Raw genomic sequence first — 17,651 nt, forward strand, 5'->3', positions numbered from 1 at the left:
GTTTCTTGGTGTAATTTACATTGAGTAACAAAATGAAGAACCTGACAAGTAAATAAATAAAAAATACAATTAAATGGACTGAAAAAACTCTTAGAATCAGCTACTTGACATTTAACTAGCAAGTAAAACCGAATTAGTTTCATCCCTTTAATAAATATTTTCTGGTTCTAAAACCATGCTATATTATACGGTGTAATTGTGATGTAGATCCAGCAGCGGTTTATTCAAATATTTTTTTCAACATGAACCCATTGTAAGCCCATCTTGAAACTTCTACAGCCATTTGAGTAGTGTATAAGCATTTTTTAAAAAAAAAATTTAGAAAAATTGAGGACGCGCATTTTGAGAAATTTAAATTTTAAATTTTAATTCAAATTTAATTAAAATAAATTTTTTTCAAACCTATCCATGTTGTATATCATTGAAAAGGTCATTAAAAGTGCTGTCAGATGAAACTTAACACAACTCTTTATCTTAATTAGAAAAGATTCTAGGTCAGGAAAAAGTAAAATGAGCTTTAAAAAAAAAGGGAATTAAGTAAGTGAATTTAAGCTAGGCTATTTTGGTGCCCCTAAATTTGTGGTGCCCAGGTCCGCGGACCCGCCGGACCATGCGTTAATCAGGCCCTGGGTTTAAGCCTCTTTGGTTTCTTATCAGAAACATGGTGAAAACTCGAATTCTCTTTTTATTTTCCCTGTTTCTCGGCATTTTCCATGCATTCGTAAGTCTTTTTAAGCCCTTAACATGTTCATTATGCGCATGAAGTCCAGTAATCCTTAAATAAAACGAGTTTTTTTAGCACTACTGACACTACGTAATTGGTCAAAATACCCGCAGACGGACAGCTGATGGGACCGTTGCCAAACCGTGAATAAGGTCCATTGAACACTTGCACATTAAGTCTCAACAAGCTGTTGATTAAAAAACATCGTTGATGGGGGGGGGGGGGGGGGACTTGAGAATTTATTTGTTAACACTTAATCTATACTAATATTATGAAGAGAGAGATCGGATTTTTGTATGTTTTTATGTTCGAGGTAATGCCCGGAACCATCGCAACTATTTGAAAAATTCTTTCACTGAATGAAAGGTGCGTTCTTACTGAGTGACATAGGCTATAAATTATGCATATATGTATTTATAGGATTTCTTTAAACCAATAGTTTATCTTCGCTACCAGTTCTTGTTTCGAACTGTTTTATTCTTATAAACGTAAAAACAAACACCGATTGTACTGCATTTGGAGGAACAGAACGTCTGGAGGCTCTCTTCGAGCTGAATCTGTGGGATGGAAACACGTGAGAGAAAGAGAAATCTTTACATGACTGCAGAGGACAAGATATATGGCATTCTATTTACCTTGGACATCAGAGTCACGAAATGTTTATGCTTCACAATTTACTTAAACGAATTATAACTGAGATTCACTTGGGGCAATTTTTTTTTTTTTTTTTTTTTGGATCCAAGTAGTGTAGATAGAGGTATTAATCCGTGTTTCTAAAAGTTGTAGTTTTGCACGCATTTAGGGCTATACTTTTAGGTTTTTTATTCATACTAAAATCGAAATAAAACACATGTACTAAGGAATTAACTTAAGTACATTAAATTTCGAAAAACCTAAACTCAAAGAGTAATTGCACATAAATACCGAATATTCCAAATTAAGACTTAAATCAATGACGAACAAAGAACATTCGATAGGAAAGAAATTTAAAAAGAGGAAAAAATAAATAAAAATTATTTGGAGAAACATTTTTTATGATGACCGTATTTAAGCAATTAAAACGATGTAATAAGTAACGTAGCTCACAAATCTATTATCAGAAAATATCAGAAAGAAATTGCTAAAAAAAAAAAGTTGAGGCATTTAAAAAAGCAAAGTTTCCGAAGAAAATAAGTAAAATAGGTTTAAACTCATCAAGGGATCGAAAAATATTCACCTGTTAATAGAATACAATATTCATTCTACTAGCCAATCGGAATTTTGTCACTCAAGAATTCATTTAGGACATTTTCGTAGTCCAACATATTTCCTAAGTCTTTTGAGAGTTATAGGTCCTACCAGCCTATCAGTTAGCATGTATAGAGCTCCGTCTTATTGAGGAAACAAACCTTAAAAACTAACTTTATTTGATACATGTAATTTTCTAACCCCGACCTTGAACTTGAGAGAATTGTTTTTAGATCCTATTGCTTTATGGCAAACATTTAAAAAAGATCTCTGTGACGACATATTGCAATGAGAGCGTCAGTAGAAATACTTAGACTGTCGTTCAATGTCAAAAGATATAAACCAAAATCTATTTAAAAAAAACAAAAAACAAAAAAAAAAAAAAAAACTGCAAACTTTGTCAATGAAGTGGAAACTCAATACGGTACTTGAGTTTGCCAATGACGCAGAGAATCAACGAAAACAATTCTATAAAAACAAGATTAGAGTCCATGGAAACCGGGAACGCAAATAAATGTTTTTTAGCATACCCGATGGAACTGGAAAACTTAATAAATTCAACTGTAGTCAAAAATTGATCAACAGGCAGACTGGGCATTTGCGATGGTTTTATACGAAACTGCCGGGCCATTACTTAGTAGTTCAAAAACTGACTATTTCACATTTATAAACTACTTTGAATCTGTCATCAAGAGAAAGACTCCGTATGTTCCACAAGAGAAAACTGGCAATGGGGTCGTTTCCAAAATTTTTGAAGTATTTTTTTCTGAAAGAGCATGTTTAAAAACATAGGATCTGACCAATTTTTAAATAATTTATTTAAGTTTAAAGTTCTTAAAAATTACTTAAATCGGTGCGCTTTCATTGTTTATACTTCTGTCGTGTGACATCACAAATGATGAAATGCCATTCAATGTTGCTATTCACAGAACAAAATATTTAATTCGCATTTTTACTCACGTGTATTGGCAACGATATGGTTGATAGCAAGCGTAGAGCTCAATTTTAATTCGCTGCTTAAGATTATCTTTATGACCTTTACAACTTAATTCATTACTTAAGGGGGAAAAAAAAGATTTGTGTACGCCATCGCCATAGACATTAAAGGAGCTTATGACAACGTTTGGATACCAAAGCTGATACAAAAACTCATACAATTCAAAATAGACTACAAAATTATAAAATGGATTCAAAATTTTCTCCACAATAGAAAGATAATAATAAGCTGGAACAACAGGAATTCAGAAAAAGCCATAATTAACCCAGGAATGGCCCAAGGGTCAATTTTATCAGCATTTCTATTTAACTGTTTTATTTCCGACATCGGAAATTATATAAAGAAAGGAAGAATATTTTGCTACGCAGATGACATGACAATCCTTGTATCCGGGAAGAACAAAAAGGAAGCAGAGGAAAAGCTAAATCAAAACTTATTATCCCTGGAACAATGGAGAAAGGAAAGCAAAATAACTATCTCAACAGAAAAAACCGTCTTAATTGACTTCTCCCCTAAAAACGAGAAAAACTCCACAAAATTTAACTTACAGGGAACAAGCATCAAATGGACAACAAATCACAAAATCCTAGGAGCATATTTTCAAAACAACCTAAAGTGGAATGTTCATACAAATTACCTAAATGGAAAAATGAAGAAAATGCTGCATGTAATAAATTGGCTTGGGAGCATTCAATCTGGCGCTAGTTACGCTAATATTCTCAACGTCACAAAGCAAACAATTATAGCTAAAGCCAATTACGGAATTACAATCAGAGTCAAAGATACAAAAGCGAATCAAAAACAAATTGAGACAACAGAAAATAAAGCTTTACGGAAAGCACTAGGGGTTAATACCTTCGCTCCAAATAAATTAATCAGGATCATTACAGATACAGAAAACATAGAAACCCGGATCAAATGGAATTACATAAAATACATCAGCAAACAAAAATTTAAAAAGAATAAAAATTATATCACTTCAATCAAAAATTTCCAAAAAAACCAACCACACTTGTTTGAAATAGTCACTAACCTTGAAAAAATAGAAAGAGAAACCAGGGCGAACGAAAATTGCATATGTAAAGAATACATAAAATCGGAAACAGACATCAGCAACATCGAGTATATCCTGAAGAACAAAGAATTTCAAAAACCAAACCCAGACTACATCATCAGGCAGACCTTTGAAGAATTCAAAACACAACACCACAATTATAACATCTGGGCCACTGATGGTTCAAAATCAAATAATACAGCATTTTCTATCTATAACAAAAAGGAAGGATTAAAAAGGAAAATAAAAATCCCACCCATCTGTTCAGTTTACACGGCGGAACTAGGGGCTATCTGATACGCTGCAAAATTTCTTATTAAAAATGACTCCCCAAATATTATTTTATCCGATTCCCTAAGTGCCATTACAGCACTAAAAGAAGAAAACGAAAACGAAGACCTACTGGTATGCAACACAAGACACCACTTATCGGAACTCTCAAAAAAGAATAAAACCAAAATAGTATGGGTCCCTGGGCATAAGGGAATTCCAGACAACGAAGAAGCGGACAAACTAGCCAAAGAAGCAGAGTCATGCTCCCAAACACCTATGTCTCCTATCTGTACATGGAATGACACGCGAAATTATATAAAAAAAGAGAGGAATAAAGAGTTGCAAATCATATGGGAGAGATCAAAATATTTCTCCAAATACAAAAACATTGTAAACTCAATCAATGAAAAGTATAAGTGGATTAAGAACAGAAGCGAAGAAACAAAATTGAATAGAATCCTAACCGATTCCTTCTTAACTAAAGAAAAACTGTTTAAACTAAGAAAATCAAATACCCCCATCTGCGAGACCTGCCAAAAATTTGAAATTACCCAGCACGTAATATGGAATAGTAGTAAAAACATTGAACAAAGGAACTTTATTATAAAAACTATAAAGGCTAATAACTTATGTTCAAATGACATTTTTAGTCTGGATTTGTTTAAGGATCCAAGATACGGAAGGGCTATCCTCGCCCTCTTCTGATCCCGTCCTCTCTTTGCTCTACTTTTATACTGTCAGATTACTTCAGTTATTTGCATATTATACTCACATTAATGCAGTTGCTTCACCCATCAAAAATAAATAAACAAATAAATAAATATATATATAAATATATATAATTCTAAGCAATTTTTAATATATTTAAGACGGCTATAAAAAGATCTGCCTTAACACAACTGTTTTTAATTCAAAATAAGATACGAAAGGGAGGCAAAGCGCTCTGTACGCAGTCCTCAACAATATTTTCTTCCGGGAACTCCAGAAGTAGAAGAAGAAGAAGAAGAATTCGCTGCTTGATTATCATAACCTGGAAACGTAGTAGAAAGATGCGCCTAATTGCATCATTTATGACGTCATAAAGACCACGCCTTGTTTCAAAAATCAGACATTTTAAAAAATTAATTAAAAAAAAAAACTGATTGGAAAATGAAAGTATTTTCTGGGTCCATGTAATTTTTTTTTTTTTTGCTCATTCTATCCATTTCAATGACTATAAGTAGTACTTTTGACAGAAGGAAACCACCCCATTGGGAGAACTTCTTCAAGGGGGTGTCTCATAATGTAAGACAAATTTTCGAAGAGTCACCGTTTTTCTATAGAAGGCGTAGATAGAACCCTAAAAAGATAAAAAGGTTCAGATAAAACTTTGAGAGGTGTCGCCTTCGTATTTGACGGTGACTTTCATCAAACTCTTCTTGACGTGCCCTAACGCGTGCAGATATACAGTCGAGCCCGCTTATTAGAATATCGGTTAAAAGAATATCCCGCTTAATATAATACATTTTCAATGTACCAAATCAATGTAATGTGCGATTTTAATCCCGGTTAATGGAATATCCCGCTTGCAAGAATATTTTTTCGTGGCAAAATGGCTATTCCATTAAGCGAGTTCAAATGTACTTCAATCCTGATTAAAGTCGTCTCCTTTTAGGAGCCCTTTACAATATCTGTATCTTAAGAACTAATATAAAAAATTGTTAAAGAGATGGTGGTAAGCGTTACTAGATTATTTTGGTGCAAGCAAATAACGGGGAAATACCTGGAAAAAGATATCTTATCAAAATATATGAATTAGGAAATTCTCTCTAAATGATTTGATCCTCAATGTTTATCCTGAAACTAAGACTTTGTCAAAAAATTACACGTGGATGTGCGAGAGGGCAATTGTTTTTGCTAACAACGCCGTGCATCTCATCCACATAAATTCTTTAATTCCCTTCACTCCTCCGGATTTCTCTTCATGCTTTTAAAATTAAAGGCGATATCCCAATAATTTTATTGCGCAACTTTAATACGTCTAATCTATGCAATGGAATTGAACCCAATTAAAAGCACTAAGGAATAATGTGACTTAGAGTATCTGGCAATGGAATTGGACCCAATTAAAATCACTAAGGAACAATATGATTTAGAGTATTGTTTTTACAGCATCAGCACTAGATCAGTTGGCTCATATTTCTTGCATCCCCGTGGTCTCTGCATATTTCTTTTCCAATTTAAATGATTACAATTTCGAATGAAAATTTCTAATGCCATCACCATCATCAAATCTGAAGTTTAAACGTACAACTTTACGATATGTAGTGCATACGGGAAGATTATATTGTTCAGTGGGAATTATATGTTGGTCTCTCTTCATCAGGAAATGAGGCAAATCAATTTGTTTCAAATCTCATAAAAACGAAACAAAACACATTGCTTACTATTAAACTTCAAATTAAAAAGTTATAGCATAATATTTTTTAAAGATAGATAGTTTTTTTAACCCGAAAAAGGCCGGGACGGGCCTCTAGTGTAAAAATAAACAGCATTGGTGCTTCTTATGTTCAGGGCCTGATTACCGCACAGGCCTACTTGGCCTGGACCTGGGGCCCCCTCTTCCTAAGGGGCCCCAAATTACTTAAAGAATTATGCATAGCATTACAACTATACAAAAAATACACACATTTGTAAAATAATAGCCTTCAGGGGCCCTCCAAATTATTGCGAACCTCACTTTTAGTTAGTCTGGCCCTGCATATGTTCTCTTTTAAAAGTTGGATGTTACCTTGGCGGTGCAGCAGGTGGGTCTGAGAGAGGTCCTTCCAGCAAAAGGGGTGGCCCAAGTGTGGGTGGCACCACGTTTAGGGAGTAGTAATGTGGCACCAATTCGCAAGGCATCGCCAAGCCCAGACTCACGAGGTGTTCCATATCGTGTGGCATGACGTCAGGAGTCAGAGGCAGGGGAGTGAGCATCGTGTACTCTGGAAGCTTTCCGGACATCCCTAAGAAAACAGATATCATTGAAAGTATTATGCGGAAATAATCCGACGTAAAACATTCGAAAGTTCCAGCGGTTTGAAATTAAATATTTCACCCCTTCAGTCAGAATTATGAAATATTGGACCAAAAATGTTGATATTTGGTACACAGTGTACTATGGTAAAGGGTATCTTATAGACAAAATTTTGAGTTTGTAGGAGAAAAATTAAAAGAGTTATGGCACGTCTAATATTCCGGACTTATATTTTTAGAATCAATATTTCATATACAAAAACGATAAAATACCGAACAAACTTCATTATAAAATGTTCTACAAACAATTATAAAACATAATATAAGCGTTTGAAACGATTAATTAAAAATTATATATTTTCAAAAAAATCTGGAAAAAAAACCTCGCTTTTCAGATGAAAATCTATAGTTGGAAAAATGAGCCACTCTCTATCTCTCAATCCTTATATGTCAGGTTGTCAATCCCAAAACGAAAAATTATTTCACAGATTATAACAAGTAGAATGTAAAGAGTCAACTACGAAAAAAATCAACTAATTAAATCAATTGTTAAATGATTAGCAGCTGTTTAAAGTGTATGTCCGGTATACCGGACACCAGGTCTGAAGGAGTTAAATAATCAATTAAGATTAGGGTTACACAACTCAACACCAAAAATGCATCCGGTTTAAAAATAGCTATTTCCGAAGTATTTTGATTCGCTAAACATGAAAATCACCATAAAAAGTTCAGATTAGCTTTATTTGTCAAGATAAAGCGCCAACTAGAGTAGTGAAATCTCACTAATGTTCTTTTTTTACTTCCTTTTACAAAAAAGGAAGTATTGTATTCGCGAAAAAAATTTCACTCAAAATTCGGCCTTAATTTCCATTTTGCCCACCCCCGAATGAATGGTGAGTTTTTTTTTCAACCCGATCACACGCGGATAAGAGCCTAAGAACGTACAAACATTCGAAATATCCGTTTTGACATTCCCGGAGTTAATTAAACGACTTTTCTCGTGACGTCCATATGTACCATTGTATGTATGTGCGTATGTATGTCGCATAACTCAAGAACGGTATGTCCTAGAAAGTTGAAATTTGAAAAAAAAAAAAAAAAAATTGAAAGTTGAAATTAAATTTGGCGATTTTTTTTTTAAAATCTGGTTTTAATTTGACCACTGGTGGTGATATTTAGAGAGTAAACTATTGAATTACATTAAAATTGCCAATAATGGGAAAATGACATTAAAATTGGAGTAAAAGGAAGTTATGTGATGCACACATCAGCTCGTCCTGGCAGATAGAAGCACCCCCCCATGGGACTGACTGACTTCTAAACTTCTACCCTTGGTTGGGATAAAAAATCTCACTACAGAAATCGACTTCAAGAAATTTAAACTCTGTTAAGAGAAAAGCCTAAAATGAACCTCTAGTAGAGCCACCCATTTCTGCTACCACCCATTCTCATTCTGCTGGGAATAATGTCATTTGTCATTATGTCTGGGAATTTCAAATTCATCATCATTGTTGAAAGTAAATTTCAGACATGGATGAAAAGGCACCATTTTCAGGTAGTTCACATTGTAAGAAGATTCAAATGTGGCCCAAGGACACTAAAAATTGCCATTTTAGTTTTGCACGCCAGTCACATCATCAGTACCACAGTTTCAAGACATTAAAAACCAGAAACACTATGAAAACATAGGACAACATGATACCTACAACAATAATGAATAATACATTCCACGCGGCGTACAAAAAAAAAAAAAAAAGGGAAAGAAATTGTACATGCTTTTTTTTTTTTTCTTAGGTCCTACTAAAACCGAAAAAGTGTGATAAAATCTAACTTGTTCGTTTGATAGCATTGAAACCTCCTGATACATTGGAGAGGGTAGAGACCCACTTGTTGAACCCACCATCCGATCTCTCTCGACAATATGGGTCATTCCGGTGAAAATGGTACATTTCAGTTTTCAAAACTTTTTTTTTCAAAGTCATGTAATCCTACAAAAATTAATGTCAAATAATGGCAAAATGATTTTATTTATCTGAACTATAAAAATTAATTAGCTCAACTTGGTATTAATATCTAATTTTCTCAGTTCTTTTATCAGAAATGAAAGATTTTGTCCACTCTGTTACACATTTAAAAACAACAACAAATTCAAAATTTTCAATTATTTTTTGAATTTTTTTTGTTTAATATAAACAAATGGAACATATCTTTCATACAAATGATTAAAATGTCATGTTGAAAGGCACAATTAAGTTTTATTGCTAATTATCTTACTCAAAAATACAAAAATTTAAAAAATCATTTGCAAAAGTTAGATTATTACATGAAACAAACTTGAAAAAAGATTGAAGTTGGATTATTCTAGTTAGTAATTGTGTAGTTCTATGCAAATTAACCTTTAAATTAAATATTAAAAAAAATTACAATCAAATCAGTTAAACTATTCCTGTAACAGAGTGGACATACCTGTAACAGAGTGCACACTATTACTGAAGATAGAAGTAATCTCTATGTTTTTAAGCAGAGAAAATCGATACACAATGTTTCATTTTTTAAAATTTTGTATTTAATGCAATTTTTCTATAAATTTGTTAAACTAAACTTTTTGAAAAACATCAATTGCATATGAGACTTATTTACTATTTCCATAAATATTGTCCACTCCGTTACACAAGAAGTGTAACAGAGTTGTCAAGTAACATAGTGGACAAATAAGTAGTTAAAATTTTTTTTTCTAAACCTAAACATAAAGTAACAGTTAAAATAGTAATACAAAAGCAAAGAGTAACTCTAAAATCACTACTTTATATGTAATTTAGATTTCTTTTTTAAATTTTAATTAGTAAAATTAATGTAACGTAGTGGACATTTTGTTACTCAAATTTACTATCAGAGACAAAGAATGAATCTTACCTTGCTTGTGTTGACTGTTGAATCCACTAGGGTTAGCTAAACATGGAGGTTTTACCATTTGGTCATCTCAAAAATATTGCTAGTTTTTTTGTAAAAATATTTTTTTATTCTTTAATGACTGTAACAGAGTGGACATTTCAAAATTTGTAAACTGTAGGGACAATTATAAATTCCCTGCATTTTCATTAAAAAAATATTTTTCTACAAAAAATTTATTGTTTAAATTGTTACAATAAAGGTGTTGCAATATAAATGGAAATTTTTTTTGTTATTGCACCTAAGCAATTACTAAAATCACTTTCTAACTGTCACTGTTTTGAAGCTGGGACATCAAGATGTTGCCTCTTTGGCTAACATAATTTAAAAAAAAAAAAAATCCTAAATCAAAATATTAAAAACAAAAAATACCTCATGAATTGCATGAAGAATAAAGAAAAAAATATGATTAATTTATATTAACTATCAAATTTTCTGTTAAAAATTCAAAAGTGCCGGACATGAAATGTACCATTTTCGTCAGAATGACCCATATCCGGAATTTCCCGATCAATATCCGTAGGTACAACCGTCCGTAGGTACAGCAGCTTCCCCTAGTGCGGAAAAAGGCCATAGGTGGTGCAAAGTGCACATAAAAAATCTAATTTTTTTTTTTGAACAATATCTTGATGTGCCGCAATTGAGTTGAAGTTTTAACCAAATGCTGTTTTTTAATGTTTTTTGGAAAAATTAGTAAAAATTGTATTTTTCTTTTTTCTGATGAAGGGTAGCACGGAAAAGGTGCCATTAGTGACACTAAGTTCCCATAAAAAAATTGAGGTGTGGTATAATTACTTCCTTTGCTAGAAATGTCGTTTTTTACTTCCTTTTACAAAGAAGGAAGTATTGTATTCGCGAAAAAAATTTCGCTCAAAAATCGACCTTAGTTTTAATTTTACTCACCCACGAAGGAATACTGAGTTTTTTTTCGACTCGACCACACGTGGATAAGTGCCTAAGAACGTATAGACCCCCGAAATATCCATTTTGACAATCCCCGAGTTAATTACAACGAGTTTTCTCGTGACGTCCGTATGTACGTATGTACGTGCGGATGTGCGTCGCATAACTCAAGAACGGTATGTCCTAGAAAGTTGAAATTTAGTACTTAGACTTCTAGTGGGGTCTAGTTGTGCACCTCCTCTTTTGGTTGCATTCGGGTGTTCCTAAGGGGGTCTTTTACACCTTTTTGGGAGGAAATCATTGTTCATTTCGATGCAAACTCAAGTGGTGTTATAATTTAGCGTACACTTGGCAATATATCGCCAGTCTTTTGGGTTGCCAAGTTTTGTCGCCAACTTGGCGACAAATTTGACGATTTTTTTTAAAATTTGGTTTTAATTTGGCCACTGTTGGTGATATTTAGAGAGCTAACTATTGAATCACATTAAAATTGCCAATATTGGGGAAATAACATTTAATTGGTGTAAAAGGAAGTCATGATGCACACATCAGCTCGTTTTTTATAATTTTTGCATTGTGTTCACAATGTAAAGTCATTTGGTTTTAATTTTTTGTTTATTTATTCCTTAATATTCTGCTTATTATTTTTAAATGGTTGGTATTCGTAAAAAAACAACAAACACCATTCGAAATTTTTAAGTTTTTTTCATAATTGTAGCAGTAAATCGGTTCTAAATATTACTAAATTAGTTAATCTGTACCATTCGATAGTAAACTGCGTGATAAAATGCTTTTAAGAAAATCATCGGATCGAAAACAAGGTAAGAAAAGGTCAACCGGAAAAGTTAACAAAACGTGATCTGAGATTTACAGTTAAAAAAGTTATGAAAAATACACATTTGAGTGTTGTAAATGTTTCTGCAGAGTTTAATGCAAAGTTTTGTGTTTTAACTTACCTGAAATTGTTCGCTGAGTTCTCCGAGGAACTAGTTTAAATGGGAGCTCTTAATGCAAAAAATTTTTCGTTCGTGCGAAAAACAGAAAAGTTACGCATTCCAAAATCAATGATAAATAAGCTCGGAACGTTTTGGAATAACGTCTTATTTACAGATGGAAAAAAAAAATCAAAATTTTTGGTTCCAATGTTGTATAATTGTAAAGAGAAGAAAAAATGAGGAATTTAATGTTAAGAACTCAGTTGAATTAGTTAATCAAAACGGTGAAGGTGCTCTTGTGCGATTAAGCATATCAGCACCAGGACTTGTTAGTTCGGAATTTATTGATGAAAAAATTAATCATGCTGATAATTTAAATATTTCAAAAGTTAATTTTAAACTATTAACCAAAAATTTGGTTATCGGAAACAACTTTTTTTTTTTTTTTTTTTTTAAATCAAGAAAACGATACGAAGCACACGGTTTTCAACGTTTGGTTTGAAACGTTTGCGTCTAGTACCTCAATCGCTAAATTTGAACTTAATGTAACATATTTAGAGATATCTGGAGGCAAATTATGAAAATATGGCTTTGAAACGAAAAGAGAGTTAGAAACAGTAAGACTCGAAGTGTGCTGAATAATTGCTCAGAAATTGCACAAAAAAAAAAAAACATTGAAATCTATTCTTAGACGTTCAAACACTGTTGTGGATGTTGAATGATGTTCTACAAAAAATAACTTAAAAAGTTAGATTATTCAATAATATATAGAATTTTTTTAAAGTGTACGAAGACTTTTGTGACATAAAATTTCCGACACTTTTTGGTTTTTCATTAAAAAAATAATAAGTTTCATTATGTTACTTAAATTTTTCATGTAGTTTTCTTAAAAATAGATCATAAATCTTATACTTAAATACCTATTCCGAAACATTAATTTTAACCAATGGATAGGGGCCTATTTCATTGAAAGTCGTAGGTGTATACGAACACTTTGGGAGCCACTGTATTTACTTCGGATAGTTATGGCGAAAACAAAAATTTTACCGTTTGACAAAATTTATTGTTAAATATTTAAAAAAAAAAAAAAAACAGAAAATTGCCAAAACTTTGACGCATTTGCGGCAAAGGAAAGAATTATACCTCATGTTTCAAAATTTTTATGGGAATCTAGTGCCACCAATGGAATTTTTTCCGATACACCCATCATCTAAGATAGAAAACTACTATTTTTACTAATTTTGCAAAAAAAATATCAAAAAACAGCATTTAGTCGAAACTTCAACCCAATTGCGGCAAATCAAGAAATTGTAAAAAAAAAAAAAATTGTGTTCTTTGCTTCCTCATTGGCAACTTTTCCGCACTACCCATCATTGGAACAAAAAATAAAAAAATAAGTGTTTTTCGGCCCACCCCAGTAGATAAGGGGTGAATTAATGCGGGAACGCTGTTACGGTACAGTTTTTCGGGAAAAATAAATAAATCTTTTACCTCTTTCTAATAAAATTGGTAACAAATCACGATTCAGTTGGCGTTATGCTGCTGGAAAATTTATGAGTTCACCCCCTGTAGACGTATTACAGTGGATCCCGGTTAATTGAATCAGTGGTTAATTGAATCAGCTGCTTTAATAATTCTAATTGTCAAAAACAACAAAATCCAGCTTTATTGAATTTGCCGCTTTATGGAATCAAAACTTTTTAGAACAAACGTGATTCATATAAGTGGTGGCCACTGCATAATTTTTTACTATATGACAAAAAAAAAAAAAAAAAAAAAAAATTATTAATTTGAATTTTGTCATCTTGAATTCAAATTATGTGTGGGGGGATGTGTGTTTATGTGTAGGGGGTATGTGTGTGCGTGTGTAGGCATGTGTGTTTGTGTCTTTGTGCAGGCATGAGTGTGTGGATAGTTGTGTGTAGGTGTGGGGGGGGGGGGTATGTGTATGTGTGTGTAGGCATATGTGTGTATGTGAGTTTGTAGGTGTGTTTGTGTATGTGTGTAGGTGTATGTATGTGTTTGTGTGTGTAGGTATATATATATATATATATATATATATATATATATATATATATATATATATATATATATATATATATATATATGTGTGTGTGTGTGTGTCTGTATAGGTGCGTGTACGTATGCGTGTAAGTGTAGGATACTGACGAAACCTGGAGACGGTTTTCGCTAGAGGAGCAGCATCGATAGGAGCCGGTCGACGGTGATGCTGCATAGTCTGGCGGGGGGAAAATAAAATGATAGGACCTCAAAACAGTCAAATAAAAGCAATAAGCAATCGTGATTGCTGAAAATAAATAAATAAATAAATAAATAAAATTAATAAAATAAAATAAAATAAATAAATGAAAAATAAAAGAAATATAAACAAAGAAAGTGAGGAGAAAAAAGATATAATGCATGATGAAAGAAATTTGTTGAACTCTCTTAACATGATCACGTTTAATACGAAATCACGGGTAAAACGAACATTTTGATCATTAAGTTTTGTCTGCTAAGTAATTACATTAAAAATTTCACGCATAATACGTACATCGAACTGAAAGTCTCGGCTAAGACGAACAAATATTTCTGACCTCTTTACTCAAAATGTTCGTGGTTGAATACTGTCATTTTCTTTTTCAGAAATTATTCATCGTTTTGTCTGGTAGTAGAGGTTCCATTGTGTATCGAGAAAAAAAACGTTAAATATTTTGCATGGAAAATTAAGTTTACTCGGGGATAAAACTGTTCATCTTCCATTGTGGATTACAACCTATTCCGTGTGTGATTGTCGATTATCATCTTTCCTTTCCCACTGCTTTCAAAAACATTCATTTAATAAGAAATAAGTGATTTTTTTTTCTAAATATAGTAATAGTTAAATTACAGTGTTCACTAGCGCAGCCAGAAATACCTTTTGGAGAGTTTTTTTTTTTTTTTTTTTGATCAAAAATACCTTCTGAAGTTTTTTTTTTTTTTTTTTTTTTTTTTTTTGAGCAATCACTATTGCTTATTGTTCTCACTTGACTGTTTTGATGTGCTATGATTTTATTTTCCCGCCAGCACCCTCTGCAGCATCACCGTCGACGGGTTCCTCACGATGCTGCTCCTATAGCGAAAACCGTCTCCAAGTTGCATCCATATGCTACACACACGCGCATACATACACAACTTCACACACACAAATACATACACCTACACACACAAACACATACACACGCACAAATACATACACACATCAAACACATACATACACACACACGCATACATACAGACACCTACACATGCATACAGACACCTACACATACACACACACCTACACACAATTACCCACACACTCATCACTCATGCCTACACACAACTACCCACACCCTCATCACACTCATGCCTACACACAGACACAAACACATATGCCTACACACACATACACAGTCCCCACCACAAACAAACACTCATACACACAACTATCCACACACTCATACTTGCACACAGACGCAAACACACATGCCTACACACACATTCACATATCCCCCACACACACATAAACACACATGCCTACATTCACGCACACACACTCGTGATTGCGAAAAACATAATTTGAATTCAAGAGGCCAAAATTCAAACTAATTTTTTCTTTTTTTTTTCGATCAAAACAGCACTTTCATGTGCATAAACTACTGTATTAGAATTTTCATTTTTGTTAAAACCAATGGCTCTGAGGGGTGTTTTCACCCTCAACCCCCCTAGCGGCACCACTGCAGTGTGTGTAGTAATAGTACTATTTTTAAACATTTCTTCGTTTTTTCAGTATCACTCATTCACGGCTGTTATACATAACGGCTAACACAAACTAATTCGTGGATTTTTGACATTTCGTATTAAGCGAGTTTAGCGTTTTATGAAGGAAAAGAAAAACAAACGCCGTCGATAGGTGTAGTAGTACAGTCGAATCTCTATATATCGAACTTCCACATATCGAAACTTTCTATGTATCGAAATCCCAGCAAATTTCTACGTTCATTATATAGAAAAATTGTTTCTATATATCGAAAAAATCTCTATATGTCGAAATTTTTTTCGAGACATTCGTACATTTTTTTTCCACTTTAGACTGTTTGTCTTATGAAAAATGAAGGTTAGAGGAGAAAATTACGTTCACTAAAGGTTGCTACGGAACTCATAAGAAATCTGAGGTTGAAGGGTGTGTAGTTAAGTCGTTGTTCCGTTCTGAAGTTCTTAAATTCCTTCATGTTTATTTCAAATCTTACCTGTAACCAGTAACACTGTAAAATCAGTTTCAAATTATCCCTTTTGTTTGTTGATTATCATTTCTAGTCTTCTAAACTTCAGTAAAAATCATTCAAGTTAAGTAGATTGATTTTTTACTTTTCTCTCGATCACGTATAGTTAAAACGAAAATTTCCCAATGTTGCGATCAAGTTGAATTGCCGAAGAATATGAAGATGCATGGTTGGCGTAGAAATGTAATTTCTGTTAATATTTTAATCATCAATTTTCATTTAATCCGATACTCGTATAAATTATAAATTGGGTTTCATACACGAAAATTAGCTTTTATTTTAATGTTTTATGATACTTTTATGATAAAATAAGATCGTTTCCATACATCGAAATTTCTATATATCGAATTTTTTTCCAGCAATTTGCTACTTCGACATATGGAGGTCCGACTGTATTTCGTTATAAATGAAAATAACTTTATATGTTTCCTGGAAAAAAAATCTACCCCTTAAAAAAAGCATTGAAATTACCTTTAGGTCTAGTCTATCCTTCTTCAAAACCGAAGATTGTCTGCAAGCTGAAGGACTGGGACCAGCCTTGTGAATCACAGCAGCTCTGTGGAACCCTTTCGATCACATTCGAACATTCGAAAGACAGCAAGTTGAGGAACATGATTCGAACGCGATGGATTACGGTATACCCCAATTGTACTCATACATCCTGTGTCACCTGTCTTCTGTGCAAACAAGTGTAACAGAGATGCGAGTTCGAAAACGAACAAAAAGGAAAAAGATGCGGACATTTAAATTCGAACTGGACGAAATTGTAGGTTCAGGTGCTTTTTGCGTCACGTGAAGTGCAGTGGGCGGGGCAATTAAATCACGCCTCCTACGATATCGGGGATTGGGGATGGGTGCGTGCTTGCCGGGGAGGCCGCGAAAGTAGATTGAGCTGCTTTTCATTTAAGTCGCGGCGGCCATAAACTTCCATTAATTAATTTTTTTTTGCACAATTTCAAACAATCACCAAACTTTGCTACCTATTTTGAATACATTTCGGAAGAAAATTTTTAGCGTCATTTTATGGTCACCAAAAGTATTCCAGCGTTGGCATGACGCATATAACTTTGACGAAAATCAGTGACAGATTGTTTTTCAAAGTAGGGAGAGAGTGCATATTATCCAAGGTATTCCACAACGATTGCTGCAAATTTGGTTACATTTTAAATCGCACCAAGAAGCTACAATAATTGAAGTTTCCCAAAATAACTAACGCAAGTACAGGGGGATTACGGGTAGCTAAATTTTATTATAGCAGTTTGTACTTTATAGACATATATGTAGAGAA

The 17,651-nt window shown here is 33.2% G+C and overlaps 1 protein-coding gene across 1 annotated transcript in view; it reads right to left on the reverse strand.

The window, feature by feature from the left end:
• Positions 1-17,002, reverse strand: part of LOC129227684 (achaete-scute homolog 1-like) — a 42,162-nt gene extending 25,160 nt beyond the window's left edge. Inside the window, exons 1-2 of the mRNA XM_054862280.1 lie at positions 16,835-17,002; positions 7,046-7,262 (exon numbers count right to left, since the gene is read on the reverse strand). Of these exons, the coding sequence (XP_054718255.1) occupies positions 7,046-7,260 (215 nt within the window). The 5' untranslated portion in view covers positions 7,261-7,262; positions 16,835-17,002. The remainder of the gene's footprint in view (positions 1-7,045; positions 7,263-16,834) is intronic.
• Positions 17,003-17,651: the final 649 nt, after the last annotated feature.

The sequence above is a fragment of the Uloborus diversus genome, chromosome 1 (assembly GCF_026930045.1).
Source record: "Uloborus diversus isolate 005 chromosome 1, Udiv.v.3.1, whole genome shotgun sequence".
NCBI classification, from domain to species: domain Eukaryota; kingdom Metazoa; phylum Arthropoda; class Arachnida; order Araneae; family Uloboridae; genus Uloborus; species Uloborus diversus.